Raw genomic sequence first — 21,221 nt, 5'->3', positions numbered from 1 at the left:
AATGATAACAAGATTTAATGATTTACGACATACAATACTACTAATGTCAATCAAGCGACACTACTAAATCAACGAGGTTGAAGCAACATGGCGAGTTCAACATCCGAATCATCAGTGACATAATATGCGCTAAGAGGGTAACTATCCTTCATCTCCACTTTGAAACGACGAAGAGTGAATAACTGTTGAGGAATTGCCCAATACTTCTCAACTTTCCTGCGCAGGTCGCTTACCTTGTCCATTTCTCTCACCCTCACATAACCATTGCTACCATTGAACTTCACCAGAACATGTAGTTTCAGGTCCGGTGGCAGTGGCGTAACGGTTAGGATCAGTGTTGTATCATAACGGAATCCATAGTCTCTAATGCGTGCTTCATCTTTGAGCTTTGTGTTTTGATACCATAAGGCTTGCCTATGTATGCCTACTCCTAACTTCTCCTCAATCTTATCTTTCAAATCAAAAATAGTTTCATTTGGATACATATCTATCTCAGGCACTATTTGTGCACCAGCTATCTTGAATAACACCATAGTTTCAGAGGGGGAAATTGAGCAAATTTTGTTAATATTTTCTTTTTAATAGCTGCAATAAATATGACATTTTATAGGCTGCATGTGAAAATTGAGATGTCAAACTAACAGAGTCACAAATCCTTTGTTGTTTGGGCATGTACGTAGTATGTGTTGTGATCTTTATGATAGATTGGTTGATATACCATCTCATTTTATTTTTGTGATCTGAGTCTCTGATGAATATATATATGTAAATGTTGCACAAGAAACAATAATAGCATATACTTCACATCCATGAGGCAGTATGTAGCAACTAGTAAGAGGTAGCTAGCATATAAGAATGAATATAATATTTTTTCCAAAAAGAAAAAGAATAGGTAGCATTTAAGTTTTTCGTTCAATTCTATGCAAACTACTAAAAATATTACTTTAAAATTAGTCACTAAAATTAATTATTATATATTTATATATATATAAAATATATATATATATATAATTTATTTTTTATGTGTATTTTATATTTTAATCTAATGATTGATTTTGGTGCACACCGATGTAGTATAGTTGAATAATTATTTATAAAACTATTTAAAACTTTATTTTAGGTTAAAAAGAATAAATAGGGTTTAGTTAGTATTTATTATACTAGAAATAGTGTTAAATGTAAGGATGTGCGGTTTGAATCAATTTTGAGTCAAAAACTAAAATGAGATACATAATTGGATGATAATTTAGAACAAACTTACTTGTAAAAAAGAATCTTTACCAAATTTACATTGAATACCAAAGTTACCAACCCTTCCACTGCGAAATTCCATATATATATATATATATATATGGTTGCCATAAGGCATAAGCAGTAGTATTGTAATAAGTTGTAACAAGAAAAAGAAAAAAGTGACAATATTCTTGTATTCACTATATTCTAATTGAGAAAAACAAGAAAATCTTAGGGGGTTGAATAGGTTCTATATAAATGCACAGCTTCAACTGGCCAAAAAGTCAAACACGACATGGTGTCAAATCTTGCATCATATTTGCTTCTTTTTTTGCATTCATCAATAAAGTAAGAAAACCACTTCAAAATAATAATAATAATAATAATAATAATAATAATAATAATAATAATAATAATAATAATAAATAAGAAAACATTTATTTCCATACTTATTATTTAGCAGCCCTATCTCTCAGAAATCAGTAACTATATAATCTAAGATAAAAAGTGATGACTTCATTTTTTTCGGTCTAGCTGAACTTGGGAGTTTTTTAAAAATATTATTTATATATTAAAATTAGTCATTAAAATTAGTTATTAATATATTTATACATACGTAATTTATTTAATTTGTTTTTAATATATATTTTTATTTTAATATATATTTTATATTGTAACGATTTTGATATACACATAGCATAATCGTTTAAAAAAATCTATCCAATAGTTAAAATTTTTGCTGTTAAGATTTTTTATAAAATGATGTAATCACTATATGCTGTAAGCCTATCTTCATTTAGGCGACCAGTAGTTATTGAATCTTTACAAATAATAATGTTGACCAAATGTGAGATATTAATTATGTTAGTTTTTCTGTGGAATCAAGAAGTAGCTAAGTGGAAATTGGGTTTAAATTTTTCTTAAAGAAGTGTATTCTTACAATAAGTCTCCTTTTAGTATTTGGAAATAGGTTTTTAAGTAATGCATGTGGTTTTTGCAAAATTTATTAATAGATTGAACAATCTGTCAATAATTATTCTATCGATAAAATTGACTATTTTTTTGTAATTTATTTTTCCTAAAATGATCCTTTATAAAGAGATAGTTTTGTAAATAAATACATTATATAAAAGGATGAAAGTTGTAGAAAACTTATAGAAGGGACGTTGAATCTATGACATTTTTTTAGTTTAAAGAAATAATGCTTAACTTATCACCTTTGACTTAGATTCTATTCGAATTCAGCAGCAAAAAATTTATGAAACAGTTTTATTTTGTCTCATGAATATCAAAAAATAAAACAGAGAAAGGAAGAGATAAGCTAACACCATCATGTATCCTAGTTTAGTTGTCTTGTGCAATGCAACTTACATCCAGTCTCCACCACAACAGTGGTGGAATTTCCACTATAGTTAAAGTATTACATACACCAATTCTACGGGATTGACACAATCCTTTCTCCCTCAAATTCTAACCTAACTTGACTTGGTTATGTTAATACCTAATTCTTCATTCTTAGTGCTTACCCAACTAAGAAAGGAGTACCTCACTGATATAAGATACAAGACACAAAAATAATCTAAAAAAATCAGAAGACACTCTAGACTTTTCACTCACGTGTATCACTCAACCTTTTATCACTCTTTGACTTTTTCATAAACTCTCTCTTTTTGTCTTTTACCACTCAAGAAATTATAGAAATATATACATTGAAAATAAAATTACAATCTGTAAAACATGAAGAAGATTAATGCTTCAACAGCCTCTTTGCTATGTGATGAACCAGATTTGCTTGCCTCTGATTTAGTTTCTCATTTTGGTGGAATGCTCATTTGATTAGGAAAGATTGTCCAAGTTGATAAAATTTTTTAAAGAGCTCTTCTCAGAACATAAACCTCAAACGCTAGTTCTCTCTCCTTGCTTCAGTATAAACAAATTTTTTTTATATCTTCTTGCATGTTATTGAGTTGCTTTCTTCCAAGTCAACCCTCGAACTTTGTGCTACACCAACTTATCTTTTTTACTCTGTTCAATTAATTCCCAAATTAAAATTTTGAAATAATTTTTTTTTTTACCGAATGCCTCAAAACAGTAAAGAGGACAAGTTTTCAATGACAATCACGTATCTGAATCCTTGAGATACTTCATGGTCTCCAAGAAATAATCTTAGCCTTTGATTCACAGCAGTGTGTTTTAGAAATGACTTTCTCCATATATCTCAAAATGAAGTAGCAGAGAGTTAGAGAAGGCGGAAAGAAAATAAGATGCATGTAAAAAGAAATGAATCACCTTTAACCTCTAACTTAGATTGATGTGGTTTGATTTAGGTAATTAGACTTCAACCCTTTTTGCTTAACCCTTCTCTTTCTTTCTTCTTTGGTGAATAGTTGAAGAACGAAACTTTCTCTCTCTTTCCTCTGAGTTATGATCGAAGTGAAAAAGTGAATGTTGCTTTAGAGGCAACAACTTGGAGAGATCAGCTTGAGAAAATTCAATTTGAACTTGGGTTTTTGATTTATTTTCCACTCAACCCGTCTTTGTTTGTATTTGTTTGGGCTTTGACCGAGAAAGTTGCCCATAATTACAGATTTAGTTTGTTCTATATTGGGCTACTACAAGAATAATATTTTAACCTGCATTGCTTTAAATAAAATCATCAAAATTAATTGAGTGATTAATCCAATAAATTAATATTTTTCATCATTAAATTATGTTTGTTAATTTCTTAACTCAACAAAGGATAAGATAACAAAAAATAAAGCAAATGAAAATTTTTTGCACCCTTTATATATAACAATTTTAGGGTATCCAATTACACATTATTTTTATTAAACCATAGAGTGAAAATGCAGGAGATGGAGTAAATTAAATTACAGGACATTACATTATCTTCCCCTAAAACAAAACAAATTAAAGAACATAGACAATGGGCCAATCCTTTTGTCCCTTTGCTACTGTATGTATGTCAACTGTTAGGTTAAAATAACATCAATGTATGTATGTCCATGATGAACATAATCTAGAAGATCCCGAATTTACTATCTTCCAATATCACAACATACAACATATCCACGTACTCGTCATCAGCTATATATAGATTGCTCCACACACATATTATAAAATCATTAATTAATATTCATCCATGGCAGCAAAAGAAACCGCCACAATAAGTCGAAGTAATAATAATAATAATCATCAGAAACAGCAAGGAGAAGAACAAGTTTGCAATAGAAGTGCTTGCCACAACAACAATAAGTCTTTTGGGAAGAAGTGCAGACATCTCATGAAGGAGCAAAGAGCCAAATTCTACATTCTTCGCCGATGCATAGCAATGCTTCTTTGTTCGGATGAGCGCAGTTATTAATTATTGGTATTCTAATTTTGTGTATTAGGTGCTTCTTCTCTACTTTCTTTTTTTTTTTATGTTATTTTAATTAATGGTAAAAATTTTACTTGTTAATTTCATTGGATTGTAGAGGTTCATCAATTACAAATATATATATTTTTTCACATACATTGATGCGTGCCTTGAAATAAATATGCATAGTGCATGTATAAATTAAAGTTACTATGCCTTAGTTTAATTAGCTTTATGTATGCTCAGAAATTTTGTTAGGAATAATCACTACAACAGAAACGACTCATAGCCGTGGCCATTAGCGGCAGTTTCTTCAATCTCCACTATCTCTATGTTTAGTGGCAGTTTGACAGCAATAATTTTGAGAACAGTATTTCTATATTTCGATTTGGATAAAAGTAATTAAAATAATTTTGATGGACGATTAATATAAAATAATTTTATACGTGTATTTATCAATAAAAATATTTATTTTTTATATTATTTACATAAATAATTTTTTGAAAAAATAGATGTAATTTAAGATTAACAATTATTTTAAGATAATTTATACTATTAGCACATTCACTACAAAAACATTATTAAGTACTATTGAATTTATTACTATCGAAATTAATTATCGCTTTTACGGTTTTACCGACAACTTTAAACTCAATAACAACCAAATGATGCAATTTTTTAATTATTTATTAACGATTTCATCTATTATATTTTTTTTTATAGCTATGGTCCATTATATTTTATCTCAATTTTTTTAACAATTTTGATTTAAAAATAATATAGACAGTTAGACAGTAGACACACCAACAATTAATTATTATATATTTTTTAATTTATTTTTAATATATATTTTATATTCGAATAACATATATTTTATATTAATAATTAATTTTATCGTAGACTTAAGATGATTGATTCTGATTCTCTCCAAATTCTCTGGTCATAGTTCTTGACTGCTGTTCTCTCTATCCTCCTGGGAGCTTTTGTGTACCCTTTTCCCTCTTTTACCATTTCAAGAAAAAAAAGGGCTCCCGAAACTTTGCTAACCCAGTAACCCTATTTCATTCCCCGAACTTGTGTTAGCACTGTGATTCCAATCAAGTCAATTTCTGAGTAATGAAGTCCTACCACTGCCTTCATTCATGGCTTTATCTTATATAAGTCCAAATTGAAGCTTACTATTTATAGATGGAAAGCCAAGAGAGATCACAGTCCATTTCCCCGTGAAAAAAATAGGACACTACTCATTTGAATTATTTTCCAGATTTTTAACATGTTATGAAAAAAAAAAAAAAAGCCTTATAGTAACATGACTACTATTGAATGTACAAATAAACGAATTTACTTTTATTGAAGAGGAAAAACAAAAGAAAGAAATCATAGATATAGCCATTATATATTACTGGCTACTCGTAACAATATTATAAATCTTTAAAAATTATACTCGCTTTGTTTTAATGTTATTATAGATTATGACACAAAAAATTTATAAAATCAAACTATTTTATAAAAAATTTGCATGAGACAAAAGTTGCTGTCGGCTTAAAATACCAAGATCGGTGTAGATAAAAAAAATTAAATAATAAATTTTTTAGTTATTATTTTCAAGAGTTTAATTTTTTAATAATAATTGATTTAATATTCATTATCTAAAACTTAAAAGGATTTAATGTGTATATATTTATATTTGATTAGGTGTTAAGTATGTACACAAATAAAAATAATTAATTTTCATGTTTGTTATTTAAAAATAATATATTTTCTATATATATATATATATATATATATATATATATCAAAATATAATTAGATATTAGTATACAAAATTTATATTGCTTGTTATAAAATTAATTTAAAATCAATTTTTTTAAACAATTAAATCTAGATTCTAATGATAATCACAATATTAGTATTCTTTTCAAGTTATATGTAATAAATATTTAAAGGATAGTAAAAATATAAATTAAAAAGATAAACAATAAAAAATTAAAATTAAATAAAAAACTAAAAAAATATACATAAATAATAATATATTTTTATGTGAATATTATGAAATTATTTTTAATTATATTTGCTTATAAATTTAATATATTTTTATAATTTTATGAATTTACTTAAATTATAATATTTTTTACTAATTTTTTTAAAACAAAAACGTAGAGATATAAAATGAGAGAGAAAAGAGACAGAAAAATAAAAAAAAAAGAAGGGGAGTGAAAGTTTGTTCATTTTAGAAAAAAATATTTAATTTTAATTATAATAAAAGAATATCTCATGAAATATTTTGGTTTGTCAAATTAGTAATATAAAATATAAATTAGAGTAAAAATTATAGAGAGAAATAGAGAACGAGAGAGGTAGATAAGAGGATGGAGGAAGAGAATTTATTAATTTTAAAAGAAAATAATTAATTAAACATTACTATTTTACAATTATATCACTACTTAACGGTTAAACATATAAAGTATAATAAAATGGGAGCCACTTAGATAAAGACGCTTAAAACGTTTTTTTTAATATTTTTAAGTAATTAAATTTCAATATATATAATTGGTTAAACTATGTTATTTTTATCAAAATTAGATCAAATAAATTGATTTCTCCAAAAAATCGATAAACTATATCTTGAACCGGTCTAAATTAATATTTTTTTATAAAAAATAATTATAATATCTCTATTTTTAAAAATGACTAAAATATTCTTTTATATATATATATATATATATTAATTAAGAATCCTAACTTCTAATCTTTTTTCTGTGTCGTTATAAGATTAGAATTTAAGATTTTTAAAATTAAAAAAATATATATAATAAAAATATTTTACTTATTTTTTATAATAAGATTATTGTAGTCATTTTCTATAAAAAAAACATTAATTTAAATTGATTCAAGGTTTAATTTACTAATTTTTTAATCAAATTAATTTGTCTGATCTAATTTTAACAAAAATAATATAATTTAATCAATTATATGTATTAAATTTTAGTTAATAACAAATATCTTTAAAAAAAATATTTTAAACATCTTTATCGAAGTATCTCTAATAAAATTTGATTAACAATTGACTAACAAACAATAAATTAACCTATTGAATGCAATTTTGGAAACTACATCAGTACCTTCAAAATTTTAGAAACAAAAATGCATGCTTACGATTTTAAAAATCAAATTAAATGTGTATGTACTCGATCCAACTATTATTGTTTAGTCACTTTTCTAGAAATCCATCACAATGTCATTGTGCTAAAAAAGTATCAGACAATAACAGGTCTCAAATGTATTTATATATTATTTTTTCTTGGAGATACAACCCATTCATCATTAACTTTTCACTTTCTTTTTTGAATTAAAAATGGTTCTTTCCCCTGCAAGAACTTTTTGTATCAGACATTTTTTATGGTGTTTATGAAATCGTACTAAACATCTTAATAAGCTAAACATTTTAAAATAAATTTAATTTTGATGTACCGATAAAGTTATATAATTGTGTGTAAAATATTTTATATAGTTGTGTAATTATAATCATTTTTTTAGATATTATACAATTAATGTAAAAAATAGTTATTTTTTATTAATGTGACGTTATGTAATTAAAAATACGTATGTGTAAAATAATTTTATACTAATAATACATTAAAATCAAATTCTTTTAAAATACAACAACAATCAAACATTGACCTCACTAGGTGGGATCGGCTACATGAATCAAGTGATTCTATTGAGTTCTGTTATGTATCATGTTTATAGAGAAACTGTTTACATATAGATTTTGTTTGACCATATTATGAATGATCTTCTTAGGTCTTTCTCTGCCTTTCACCTTCCTAACTGGGTCCAACTCTTTTTCTTATATTTTCGTTCCTTATTTTATCCAATCGCGTATGACCACTTATCCATCTCAACATCTTCATCTCTGCTACATTTAGATTATGTTCGTGCTCCCCTTTAGCCGCCGCCCAACACTCCGTACCATAAAGCATAGCCGATCTTATAGCAGTGCGATAGAATTTACCTTTAAGTTTTAAAAACACTTTTTTATCGCATATAAAATCAGATGCACTCCGCCATTTTGACCAACCTGCTTGGATCCAAATTCTTTTAAAATATCTGTCTCAGAATAATATTTTGTATAATTAAACAAACAGAAAGGGTGCAATGCTAATTAACATGACCAACTATTGATGATTAGGAGTGTTTTGTTGCAACTTCGAAGCATCAAACAAAACCTCATCATCAAGTTGGAATTGACTGAAATTTAATATGTGAATCCACACAGAAACAGTAACTAATGGACTTGGTCACACAATGACCACAACTTTGAATAAATAAAAACAGTAGCTTAGGTTTCCTTGTTCATTCGTACGTTGGCAGGACTCATCGATAATCCATTATCACATGCATGCTTGGTCGTCACAATAACAATGCTACATTAATATTTATTTTCAATAATTAAATTAAATACTCTATCAACAAAGTTTAAAGGTTTTAATTAGTTCGTTGTGTTGCATTATATATGCATCTATATATACCGTTAGACTTTTAGCCATTTTAATTTCTAACTATATATAAAGTGTTAAAAACAACTAACCTATCAATCAATATATATAAGAAAGATAGTGTTATTGATGAGACCAATACTTTTGTTGTTTTCTTAAATAATTTGCGTTCAAATCGATAGAAAGTGGAGCTTTTATATTGGTTGTCACATATTGAAAGTGAGCTTGAATTTCACCCTCGTAAAGTGGTCAATAATGTGGTTAGCTATATAAAGTTCAAGAAATCAGAATGGAAAGTTTGTGATTGATGAGAAACGTGTACAAGGTGATTAACAACTTTAATTTGCTGATTTTAAGCCACAAAATAGAGAGTAAGGTGGTGTTTCATTGTTTATCATACATCTAAGATCTAACTAATCTAGTGTTTATTTAATTTGCGATAGAGAAAATTGAATAAGGGGGACAAAAATGAAAATTACAGTCTAATCAAGCTTGAAAGTTTGTTTATATGACATGGTTGAAAGATAGAATTTCATCACCAACATTTTTTAGCCACCAGAAAATAAACCCTAAACCTAAAAGTGATTATGTCCATGTAATATGCATAACAATGATCTTTTTTAATTGTTTTCGATTCTCAAATAATAATTTCCCCTTCCTAGCTCCCTGATAAGATACAACTTTTATTCATCATCACACATTGAAAGCAAAACTGTTTCTCTGAATATCATCTTAGTCATCACCCACCATGAAATTTCAATTCTTTTTTTTAATAAAAAAAGGGAATCTAATAATGCACTTAAAATAATGGACAATATAAATATGAATTGGTATATGTTAATATTGTGTTAGTGATAGATACACGTACATATTATATACCTTATTCATTAGATTAGACATATATAATATTAGGTCTAATAATATAAAAAAAATGAAGAAAAAAAAGTACATTAAAGATTAAGAGAAAGCACAGTAAAGGATAGGGAGCCATGAGTGAGATATGGAGGTCTCTCTCTATAAAGTAGCAGTGAGCCGACAGAGAGAATCGAAATGATATAAGGAAGGGAATTTTTTTTATTAATACGACAGAGAATTATTACGAAATTCTATTTTTTTACAAAAAATTAAAATTATTAAATAGGTACCTATAAATAATTATATATATATGAAAAAAAATGATTAAATGATCATTATTCATATATAGTACATTAACTTCTTTAAACTAAATGTTTTGAAGTTATATATTTGATTTATATATACATTAGTCACATTATTATTACGAGGCTAATAGGATTATTATCTGAAAGATAAAAGAGATTACTACCTGTACCTAGTGAAATAAAGAAAAGGACACTATGAATAGGAGTTGTGCGTAAAATAAGAAGGTAACCGTAATATAAATGAAAAAAAGTTAATGGTAATTACATTTTATACCAATTTTTAAATTGTAGCTACGTCAAGGTTAAAATGGGAATATGAAAACGGGACACCATTTTCTCTGTATTTTCTTTATATATTGTTATAGATTAAGCAACAACACGACGTATTATCTGCGCTCGGAAGATATAGAAACTAAAAAAAATAACGATACACACTGAAGGTTTTTCCAAATTTAGCTTAGAATGTTGAAAATAAGATGATTCCCTATAAGGTGGATATAACTGTCGGCATAACGTCAAAAGTGTCTCATGTTGAAGGACAAGAGTGCATATCTGGGATATCCTAGCAATAGCATATCCAATCCAAGGTCATATTTATAAATTAAAGTAATCTAATAAAATAAAAATTACAGGCAAATACATATATCTTTAGACATTTCGTGGTTATGATAATTAGGTTTAGGAAGGGAGCGAGGACCGTACCCCATGGACCCATTGCAATAGAAAAGCAAAGGTTCAAATCATGTGTATATAGTATATACCCCTACAATGTATTTGTCTTCACTCTTTACCATATATAACACCATGTGAATTTGGATCAGATACACTCAAATAAGATTATTTCACATGATTTGATTTATTTCACCCTACTCTTCACATATATGGCTATGTACTTTGGCACCTTCCTCATGAGGTAAAAATTTCTGCAACACAATCAAAATCACCCAACTTTAACTGCTTTTCTTTTATTTCTTTTGCTCAGGAACTGCTTTTTCTGAATTTTGCTTTCATACATCATTTCTTAAATTTTGGCGCCATGCCTCATTTTAGGTGGATTAATCAGCGTTAAAACTTAATAACTCTACTAAATTTTTGTGAGGTTTTCAGCCCAAGATCAACTACCAAAAATTAGGCCCAAATATTTTCAAATGCATTAAGGTTTAGGTCATTTTTGGAGCCCATGAGAGATATCTTTTTTTTTAATCAATGGCCCATTGGAAAAAAATTATAACTTCTAGGGAGCAAACGACGTCGTAGAGAACCACTATAAAAGGTTGTGACACAGTAGAGGATAAGAAGAGTGTGGAGTGGTGGTTGAAAGAGAGAGAGAAAGAAGAAGAAGATGGAGAAGTATTTCGGAAAAGCGTATCGTGGAGACCCAGGTGTGCCACACGCTGAGCCTGAGAGGTTCGTCAACATTTGGATCGGAGCCGCCGCTTTCGCGGTTCTCACTTACTTCAATCCCTACGTGTGGCAGCTCAGCTACACCTTCAAGTACCTCTCTTTCTCACTCTCCCTTCTATTCCTTCAACAAAAAGGTTTAGGGTTTAGGCTATGTAATCATTGAGAAATCGGCTAGTGTTCACTTTACTGTAGTTTTTTTTTGTTCAAGTTTGTTTTTTTTGTTTTGTTTCGCTGATTGTTGATTGGGTCGTCTGTTATGTGCTTGTAGAAATGCTGCAATGAACTCATAATGCATGCTATTATATGCTGTCTCATTATAATGCACAAAATTGATCTCTTTCTGTTTTTCGGTGTGGTTATATTCGTAGAGTTATGTGTATGTGCTGATGCATTTGTTTGAAGTATTCAGTTTTTTTTTTTTTGGCATTTCGATTCTCATAAGTGCATGAACATAAGGTGGAGGATGATGGGAGAGGTTTTAACTTGGCTGCCTGTTCAATAGGCTTCAGTTTTTAATCTATTTCGGGTTTTTCGAATATGCCAACAAATTAAGAATTCATATATTTCAAAATGTGGAAGTGTAAACTAGGAGTGTAATGTAGGTTACTACTATTTCAACAATTAACACATTTAAATCTAAACGAAAAAGGAAAGGAGATAATTCTTCACGTTATGCAGATACAAACAATCATTCTGTGGGTGAGAGAATGTGTTGGTTCAAGATTGATGTCTTGCATTCTTCTTGCCTTCTTGGTTTGTTTTCTTATCCATTGTCCTGCTAATGAAAATATTGAGTTAATTTGTTTATCCCATCCCATCTATTTTTTAATTCCCGGTTCGTGATTTGCTTTTTGCTGCTTCCTTTTGCATCAACTTGTTTGCGGAAATTAAACTAAGATCCTCTAATGCGCAGCTTTCATGATAAGGCAATGTTATACGAGCAGTACCATTGGAAAAGGGCAAAGAAGAAGGGTCAGCGCTATGAATTCCTGGTATGCCACTTTGCTTTCTTTTCTAGATGCAATTTTTCTGGAGATTTATCGCCCAACAGAGCTGATAATTTGTGCTAATGGTTTGTGAAAATCTAACCTTAATTCTCACGAAAACATGTGTGGTTTGCAGTGGAACAAGACCTGGGACAAGGAACACCGAGATGCATACTATTACAACTGGCCTATTTACTTCCCTTAGATCCTGTCCGTATTTGTTTCTTCTTGCTGGGATTGTCTTATATTTACTGTGCTTGTGAAACTTGGAGGAAACTGAGACTCCTTTCCCTTTCCCTTGCATGCAATCTGGAATATGAATTACATTTTATGTTTGACCTGAATCAAATACCGGAAATGTTGCTTGAGATACATCTTTCTGAGTACCAAACAATTCGAATCTCAACATTTAAGATTGAAGTTTGAAGTAATGGCTTAGGCAGTTGATAAAAATTTCTAATGATGGAATGAAAATGAGTTTGACTTCTAGGAAGAGTAACCCTTTTTGATAGTGAGATTACACAATTTTTATGTAGAAGTTTATCAAAATTTATACGGGTTTTGTTTATGAAGATATTGTCCTACAAAAAAATAAGTTAGCTCGATTGCTGTGTCTATACTCTATAATGTATTGCAAATACTAAATAATATACTTTATTAGATGTGGATTAGTCTACCCTAAATTCGAAAGTGGAGTTTCCACAAAAATACTAGAACCAAAAGATAAAAATAGTTTAAGGAATAAGTGTTTAATTTTTGGACTGGGCAAGTTAATTAAACAAGCCCACAATAGGTAACACCATGCAGCATGAATGTTGCACTCACTTTTCAAGCCCAAATAGTAAAGTTCAGAGCCCAAAACAAAGGGGTGATGATCAGAACTCACAACCACCACAACGAACGCATTTATATGTTCCAAGAGGAGAGCGTAAAGCAAGAAAGAAGTATGATGATGGCTCGTTATCTAACTCAGATTGCATCGTTATCACCATCATCATCTTCGTCTCTGACTTGCTCATCATCAAATACGTCTCGTCCTTTCCGAACACCACACTTACAACAACCACCTAAGACGCTGTCGTGTCACCTCTCTTCATCTCACAACACGAACAACATTATCACTTCCAAGCCTCTTCACTTTGCTCTCTCAGCTGCACTTTCACTCGGTTTCTTCTTCGGAGGTAATTATTTAACTTAATTCCTTCTCATATCTTCGATTTTTGTTGTTTCTCAAATCTCAATTGGCATGTATGCAGGGATTGGAGCTGCAGAGGGAGCAAAAGTTGGAGTAAACAAGCCGGAACTGCTTCCTAAAGACTTCACCACCGTCATTGATGTTGCCGGCTTCCTCTCCGACGGACAGGTACCTCTCTCTCTAACCTTTTCTTATTTCACTGTTGAATTAGTTATGCAATGTTGTTAATTTCTATCCGATGATTAATTTAGTTGCTGACTTTCGGTACACACGTAGCATGGTTGTTAATTATGATGTGTATCAACCAACTTGGGTTGGTCTAGTGGTCAGCTCACTCATCCGCTTAAGCAAGTGTTGGGGGTTCGAATCCATGCAACAACTCATTGGCCAGCAGTAGACCCTTAAATGGAGCTCAGATCCGCGACGGATTATTCCTTGACTTGTCGGGTTGGAGGATTAATGAAGAACTCTTACAGCAAGAAAGCTATGATGAACACTCTTGATTTGAGAAAGAAAGCAAAGAGAAACCGAAATTTTGTATTATAAATATTACTCATAAGACTTGAAAATTTTACAATAAAATGAACGACCTACCTAAGTCTCTTTACATCACTAATATTTATACTCTATTCATTATGCTAACTACCTAACTGCCACTGCTTTCCATTTGAGTTTTCTGTTAAAGCAGTTATGTGTGCTGAACCACTACCCTTCACAATATGATGATATGTTGAATTGTTGTGTTACATTTGCAGGAGAAAAGGCTGGCACAAGAGATTGCTGATCTTGAAAATGAAACCGGATACAAATTGAGAGTGTTGGCCCAAAATTACCCCGATACCCCTGGATTGGCCATTAAAGATTTCTGGCAAGTTGATGATAGAACAGTTGTCTTTGTTGCTGATCCCACCTTTGGTAGGATTAAGATACTTTCATCTTTTGAAGACTAATTAAACTGTTTAAACAAAACGTGATGATGCGGTTTCTGTTGATTAGGAAACATATTGAACTTCAATGTTGGAGCTTCCGTTGATTTGGACATTCCTCGCAGTTTTTGGAGCCGCTTGGCGGGGAAGTACGGTAACATTTTCTATTGGAAAGAAAAGGTACACTCTGCTTTTAAATTTTTGCTTAATTATATTATCTCACTTTTAAAGATCATTGAAGATTTAATTACCATATATATGTTGAAACAGGGTGAAGATGCATCTATTGAAGCAGCAGTTATGGCAATATCTAATTGCTTGAGAGAACCCGTTGGGCCTAATAATTGCTCTGAGGTCAAATAATGATTTTATTTTGTGATCCTTTTAATTTGGTTGTATAGACCATATTCTATAGAGTATGAACTAACATGTATAGAGTATAAATATATGTACTTAGTATGTACTAATGTCATGATTCATTGCTTGTTTATCCTAATTAACCTTAGTTCTTTTTTATGTGCTGAAATTCCTGATATCAACATCATTATTTTGGTAATGGCAATGGCCATAACAAATGTCTCTCTTGATTTAATTTGCTGCCACCACTATAGTATGACATTGCAATTCTTTTGTTATTACACATATTGAATAACAAAAATGCTATTTTAATATATATTTTCATGTGTAGTTTATACTCGTAGCTAATTTTAATAATTAATTTTAATGTATATCTAATATGGTTGATTTAATAAATATAGTAGTAGATTGATAAAATTGAGTTTGATAACCACCACTTTTTAGTCTCTCTAAATAAAAGTAAAAGTTTGAGTTCGATGAACTATCTAATTGAGGAGAATGACTGAATGAGGTGAAAGTTAGCAACATTTACTCTTTTTAGTTGAACTAATGTATCTTTTAATCTTATTTTGTTCGAATAAAACGATAATAATATCGAATTTTGTTATTAAAAAAAAAGTAAAAAAATTCTCTTTCCAAATAGATCGAAGTGGCCAAAAATTTTTAATTGTAACAAAAAAAAGCTCTTAAATTACCATTAAAGTCAAAGCGAAAGTCAAAAGAATTTATATAGGAAAAGTATAAGTAGACAATCAAAATATTAAACAATATGAATATCGAATGTTCAATTTACTAGATGTACAGATGATTATCCCAATATTAAGATTTAGGTGGATAATTTGAAGGTGTAGTGTATTTTTACTTTATTTGGCCAATTTTAGAGTCCATTGTTCACAATATTCACAAAAATCATTGTCTACTTAATAAAGTCCATTTATATATGAGATTTTTGAAGTATAATAAATTTGCTTTTGATTAGCTAAAAATGATGAGATTTTAAAATTCATCGAATGAAAAATCAATAAAAGATTTTTCTTTAGAAATTACAAGCCGAACTCATAAAAAATCATCAAAGAACTTCAATTACCTTGAATTTACAAAGCAAAATATCAAATTCCTAGATGTGATGATGAGCTCTATTGCTAACAAGATCTCTGAAGTGTATGCAAAGAAGAAAAATAATATGATATACATCTTTATTAATAATAGCCATAAAAATTGATACAACGAAACATCTAAATTATTCCATGCTGCACCAAAAGGCTTCTTAATTAGCCTTAGTATATATAATATAAAATATACATACATAAACTATAAACTATATATCACTATAGCTAGTAGCTTTTTATAACACATACATACATAGGGATGGTATATTATTTCATCAGCACCTTTGGTGCCCTAGCTACTAATAATAACCATTTTCTTCTTCTTCTTTTTTAACATATAATAATTAAGAAAAGCTTAATTAACTCTGGAAAAGAAAAACAGAAGACACATGAAACTAGATAGTGAATATTATGACCTACTCAACCTTCTTTCATTGCCACCATCCAAAATCTTTTGGAGTTCATGAGGCCTGCAAGGGACAGAAAGAGCTCCCTTCTGTCTGAAACCATATTCTTGCTGAGCTTGATCAAGCAGCAACTTGAATTCAGGATCATTCAGGTAATCCAACTCAATACTGAACCTCTTTTTCTCTCTACCCTTTTCAGCAACAACAGTTAAGTACCCTTCCCTAGTATTATTGTTATTATTATTATTACTAGTAATAGTGGTAATAACATCTTCATCATCATCACTAATGTAACTTAGTGATTTAGCCCTTCTGTGATGCACCAAGTTTGAGATACCCCTTTTCACCTTTCCAAGATAGTAGGACTTAGCCATAATATAATAATCTTCAAGTAATAATCTTTCTAATGTGTATGTATGTTATGCTATTGGGGAGAGTAGTTAGGGTTTTTATAGTATAAGAAGATTGAAGAGAATAATGAAATAGAACCACAAGAAATTTCTTAGGTGGTGGCAAGTGGCTGGGGGTGCCTCATTCATGAATATGGATTTGTCAATTTTCTTTGTTGAATTGCTTCCCATTGAAACGCGCTAAAGGGACCATATAGTAATTTCATGATAGATATGTCACAAAGTGTGTGTCTCACACTCATCACTAGGCTACTGTATAAATATATAAATGTCTCAATGTATGGTTTTTTTCCTTATCATTTTAGATATATGTGGGGGCATATGGATAAATCATCACCTAAATATAATATACAAATATAGTTGGAAATTTCAGTTATTTGTTTAGTTACTGTGATGATAAACCCAATGAATTAAGCTAATTCTTTTGTGTTAACATATGATATGAGAGACAAGAATGCACTACTCGCATCAACTTGTTATTTCTTGTCTATCCGTTGAATTTAATTAATAAAGAAAAAAGTCTTTCACTATAGTAGTTTCATCGTGTAAGTCAACTAAAATTCCAAACATTAACGTGTGGTTTCTAGTTGTTTTTCCATGTGTTGCTTAATATATACCACAATGTTTTATTAGGCTAAGTGCCTCTGATTAGGGGTTGAAGTGAGTCGAGAGATCGGCTCACAAAAATTGAGCTTACCTCACGACTCGACTTATTAATAATTGAGCCTATTTTTTAAGTTTAAATTTGCTTCATCAAAAGCTCACAAACTGGCTCGAGCTCACGAGCTAACTCAAATAATAGAAACATAAATATATAATCTATAATTCTATATCAATAAATTATAACTTAAATATTTTAAAAAATATTTAAAAATATCAATTTTATATATTGTTATCTATTAATAAATTATATATTTTTTATTTATGTCCTACATCAAAATTATATGTAAAAAATAAATATAAGATTTTAAATAATTAAGATAATTAATATATATAATTATATAGTACTATTTCATATGTATATATATAATATTAAAAATATAGATTAAATGCATAAAAGATATGTGTATTAATAATTATATATATATATATAATCGAGTCAGCTCACGAGCTAATGAGCTGAGCTTATCCAAATTCAACCTTGACTCATTTACTTTATGAGCTCAATTCCAAGTTCAAGCTTGGCTCACTAACTCACGAACTTAGCTTATCGAACTATTAACGAGTCAAACTCGAACTAGCTCATGAGTTGACTTGACTCACTTCTAACCCTACCTGTGATAAATAAAGACTTGTTAATGTTTATAATATTATAAGAAATACTAAGTCTACCTTAAAATCAATCATTAAAATAAGTTATTATATATTTATAAATAAATATATATAATTTAATTTATAAAAAATTAAAAAATTAGTATAATTTATTACTAAAGTACAAATTAAAAATATATTATTAAATTATTATATTAAAATAATTAAATTAATAACTAAAAATATTATCAAAAAATAATAAATTCTGATAATTTTAATATATATTTTATATTTTAATATATATTATATTCTAAAAGCTTATTATTTTAGCGTACATCATGACGGTTGGCTACTTCGCATGATTACTTAGTTGGTCACTTAAATTGTTACAATTAAATTATTTTTAAATTAAATATTAATTTTTAAATTTTTTTATAAATTAAATATCACATTTTAAACACCATATCAATCATCTATTTTTTAATCATAAAAAAAGGTGTATACTATAATATCTATATACACTTGTCTAATTTATTAAAAAAAATAAAAATTAATATTTAAATTAAAAATTATAAAAGTAAACAATTTTTTAATATTTAAAACTTACTAAAAAAGTAACTTTCACAATTTTAACACTAAAATTAAAGACATGGGAGAATTGACCTAAAAAAAAGTTCGTGGTTACCGACAATGTACCAACGCATCACTTGTAATTAATAATGCATAAAGTAAAATTTAGTTTAATTAATGTGATATTTAATGATTATATGTCTAAAAACTTAAATTAGGAGAAAGTTAATCGTTTAATAAGTTTTAAATAACTTTCTCTTTTTAGGTTTATTTAAATTTTGTATAGTTTTTTTATTTTATTTGTCTTATACTATTTTTTATATTTTAAAATTTACTAAAAATTGAACTCTAAATTTTTTAAATATAAAATTTAAAGTTCTAAACTAAAATAATAAATATATGAATAATTATATCTCTAACCATGTCAATAAAAATTATTAAAAATTTGATTTAAGTCACATTAATATATTTTTAAGGACAAAATGAAATAATTTTAAATCTTTTAAAAATGAAATTACTTCGTGAGTATTTTTTTTAGATATCAATTCGACCATTATTCCTTATTTCTCTTTACATATATAACTGCATTCAAGGCAGTAATAATGTAACTCATATTTTAAGTTGATAAATTTCTCCATGATTTGTCAAATATCAAAATCAATGCATACCAGAAAAAAAACTATTGCTTATAAAACTATTTCTCTGATCCGATCTATTACAGTCACATCTTTCAATGCATGATCTGACTGATCATATGATTTGAATGTTCATTAAACAATATAAAATTCTAAACCGAGTGTGGAACTTTCTTATCACAAAACCTGTTAGGTAAGATTTTTATTTCATAATTTAGAAGTGATGTCTAGTGAGGACAAAAGTGTCGGTATATCAAGTGTGTAAATCGTGTTCAAGTGTGTAAATCTTGTTACTGCATTTTATTTTCATCCCATTACACCAAATCTACTGAGTTTCTTTTGTTTTATTTCTTGTTTTTCCTGAGAAAAAAACCTCTCCCGACAGAAAACAAATAAATAAGAGTAATACTCAGTACACAGTATATGTTTGCATAAATTATTTATTACTCTAGTATTTTGGGTTATAAAATTATGATATTATATCATAAAATTATTTTTCTAAAAATTTAATAGTTTTATTTTGATATACTGGTATTATAAAGTATTTTATACAGTTGTGTAATTATATCTATTTTTTTAGATGACTATTATATAATAAATAATTATTTTTACTAATATGACATTACGTAATTAGATGTACATATAAAATTATTTTATGATAACAATGCATCAAGATTAAATTTAAGTTTAAACAGCTAAAAAAATACACATAGAAAATTACGGCGGTAACAAATTTATGACAACTTTTTTAGCTAAGTTTACATTATTGACAAAATCATCCTTGAAATAATTAACTAAAAATCTTATTCTTACAATGACATTATTTAATTTGCCAACTTTGAAATAATCCACTTCATCAGACTTTGACATATACTGAAATTGAAGAGAGTATGATGAGTATCTAAAGAATAATAATTGAATATCTGAAACTAACCATGCATATAGACAAGATTATATATTAAAAATCCATATTAATTATTATATATAAGGCAAGAAATAATATATATTTCCGTGTAAATGCTTCATGAACTGTACCTATCAATATTGTTTCATTGTTCTAATCAATTTAGCTTAGTTTCTTTGATATTGCCACATGATATTGCTATATATCTAGATGTAAATGGATATATATGTACATGACTATATCCATCGATGTGCTATTATTTAAAACCTCTCATTATCTTGAATATATGGAATGCATGGAATCAACCTAGCAATTAATTGCAATATTATTGGTGCATATATAACTGAATATATAAATTGGTTCCCCGGCCTAAGAGTGGCTTCAATTTTAACACAAACTAATGAATTTTTTTTTTTCATCTGCATAAACTTATTATTTTTTTATGAGATATGACTCTATAAATAAAATAGTGTCTGTATGTATTGTATTCTCTATGTCCTATAATATAAAGGTATTTTGTTAACAGTATATATACCATGAAAATAACTATGCTTTTCTGCATATAAAAAATTAATGGCTAGAATGCACGGTTTTAGTTGAATTGAATGAAGTGGCGTCTTTCAGTATACTGTGCATTACTACTGTTAGCAGAAATAATGTTCACCAATATACTATAAAAAGAAATATAAATGTTAGAAAGATTGAGATTGTGATGCTTAACATTAGATTACAAAAATGTGAAAAGCGTTGAAAATTATGTGTATAAAAAAAATAAAAAATGCTGTATTTTCATGAAATAGAATATTTTGCCTTATAT

The 21,221-nt window shown here is 28.3% G+C and overlaps 3 protein-coding genes across 3 annotated transcripts; 2 read left to right on the top strand and 1 right to left on the bottom strand.

The window, feature by feature from the left end:
- Positions 1 to 68: 68 nt before the first annotated feature.
- LOC140177714 (uncharacterized) lies at positions 69 to 533 on the bottom strand. Its single transcript, XM_072210862.1, has one exon. The coding sequence runs from the start codon at positions 531 to 533 to the stop codon at positions 69 to 71; it is 465 nt and encodes a 154-aa protein (XP_072066963.1).
- Positions 534 to 11,505: 10,972 nt separating this feature from the next.
- Positions 11,506 to 13,012, top strand: LOC112760287 (uncharacterized). The gene is made up of 3 exons (XM_025808105.2): positions 11,506 to 11,744; positions 12,568 to 12,646; positions 12,777 to 13,012. The coding sequence occupies exons 1-3, from the start codon at positions 11,593 to 11,595 to the stop codon at positions 12,843 to 12,845; spliced, it is 300 nt and encodes a 99-aa protein (XP_025663890.1). The 5' UTR covers positions 11,506 to 11,592; the 3' UTR covers positions 12,846 to 13,012.
- Positions 13,013 to 13,225: 213 nt separating this feature from the next.
- Positions 13,226 to 15,336, top strand: LOC112760271 (thylakoid lumenal 15.0 kDa protein 2, chloroplastic-like). The gene is made up of 5 exons (XM_025808104.2): positions 13,226 to 13,821; positions 13,897 to 14,003; positions 14,591 to 14,750; positions 14,832 to 14,941; positions 15,032 to 15,336. Exons 1-5 carry the CDS (start codon positions 13,449 to 13,451, stop codon positions 15,122 to 15,124), a joined length of 843 nt encoding a protein of 280 aa, XP_025663889.1. The 5' UTR covers positions 13,226 to 13,448; the 3' UTR covers positions 15,125 to 15,336.
- Positions 15,337 to 21,221: the final 5,885 nt, after the last annotated feature.

Source organism: Arachis hypogaea, chromosome 2, assembly GCF_003086295.3.
Source record: "Arachis hypogaea cultivar Tifrunner chromosome 2, arahy.Tifrunner.gnm2.J5K5, whole genome shotgun sequence".
Classification (NCBI taxonomy): Eukaryota; Viridiplantae; Streptophyta; class Magnoliopsida; order Fabales; family Fabaceae; genus Arachis; species Arachis hypogaea.
The sequence above is the reverse complement of the archived record's forward strand: the minus strand, read 5'-3'. Positions and strand labels throughout refer to the sequence as shown.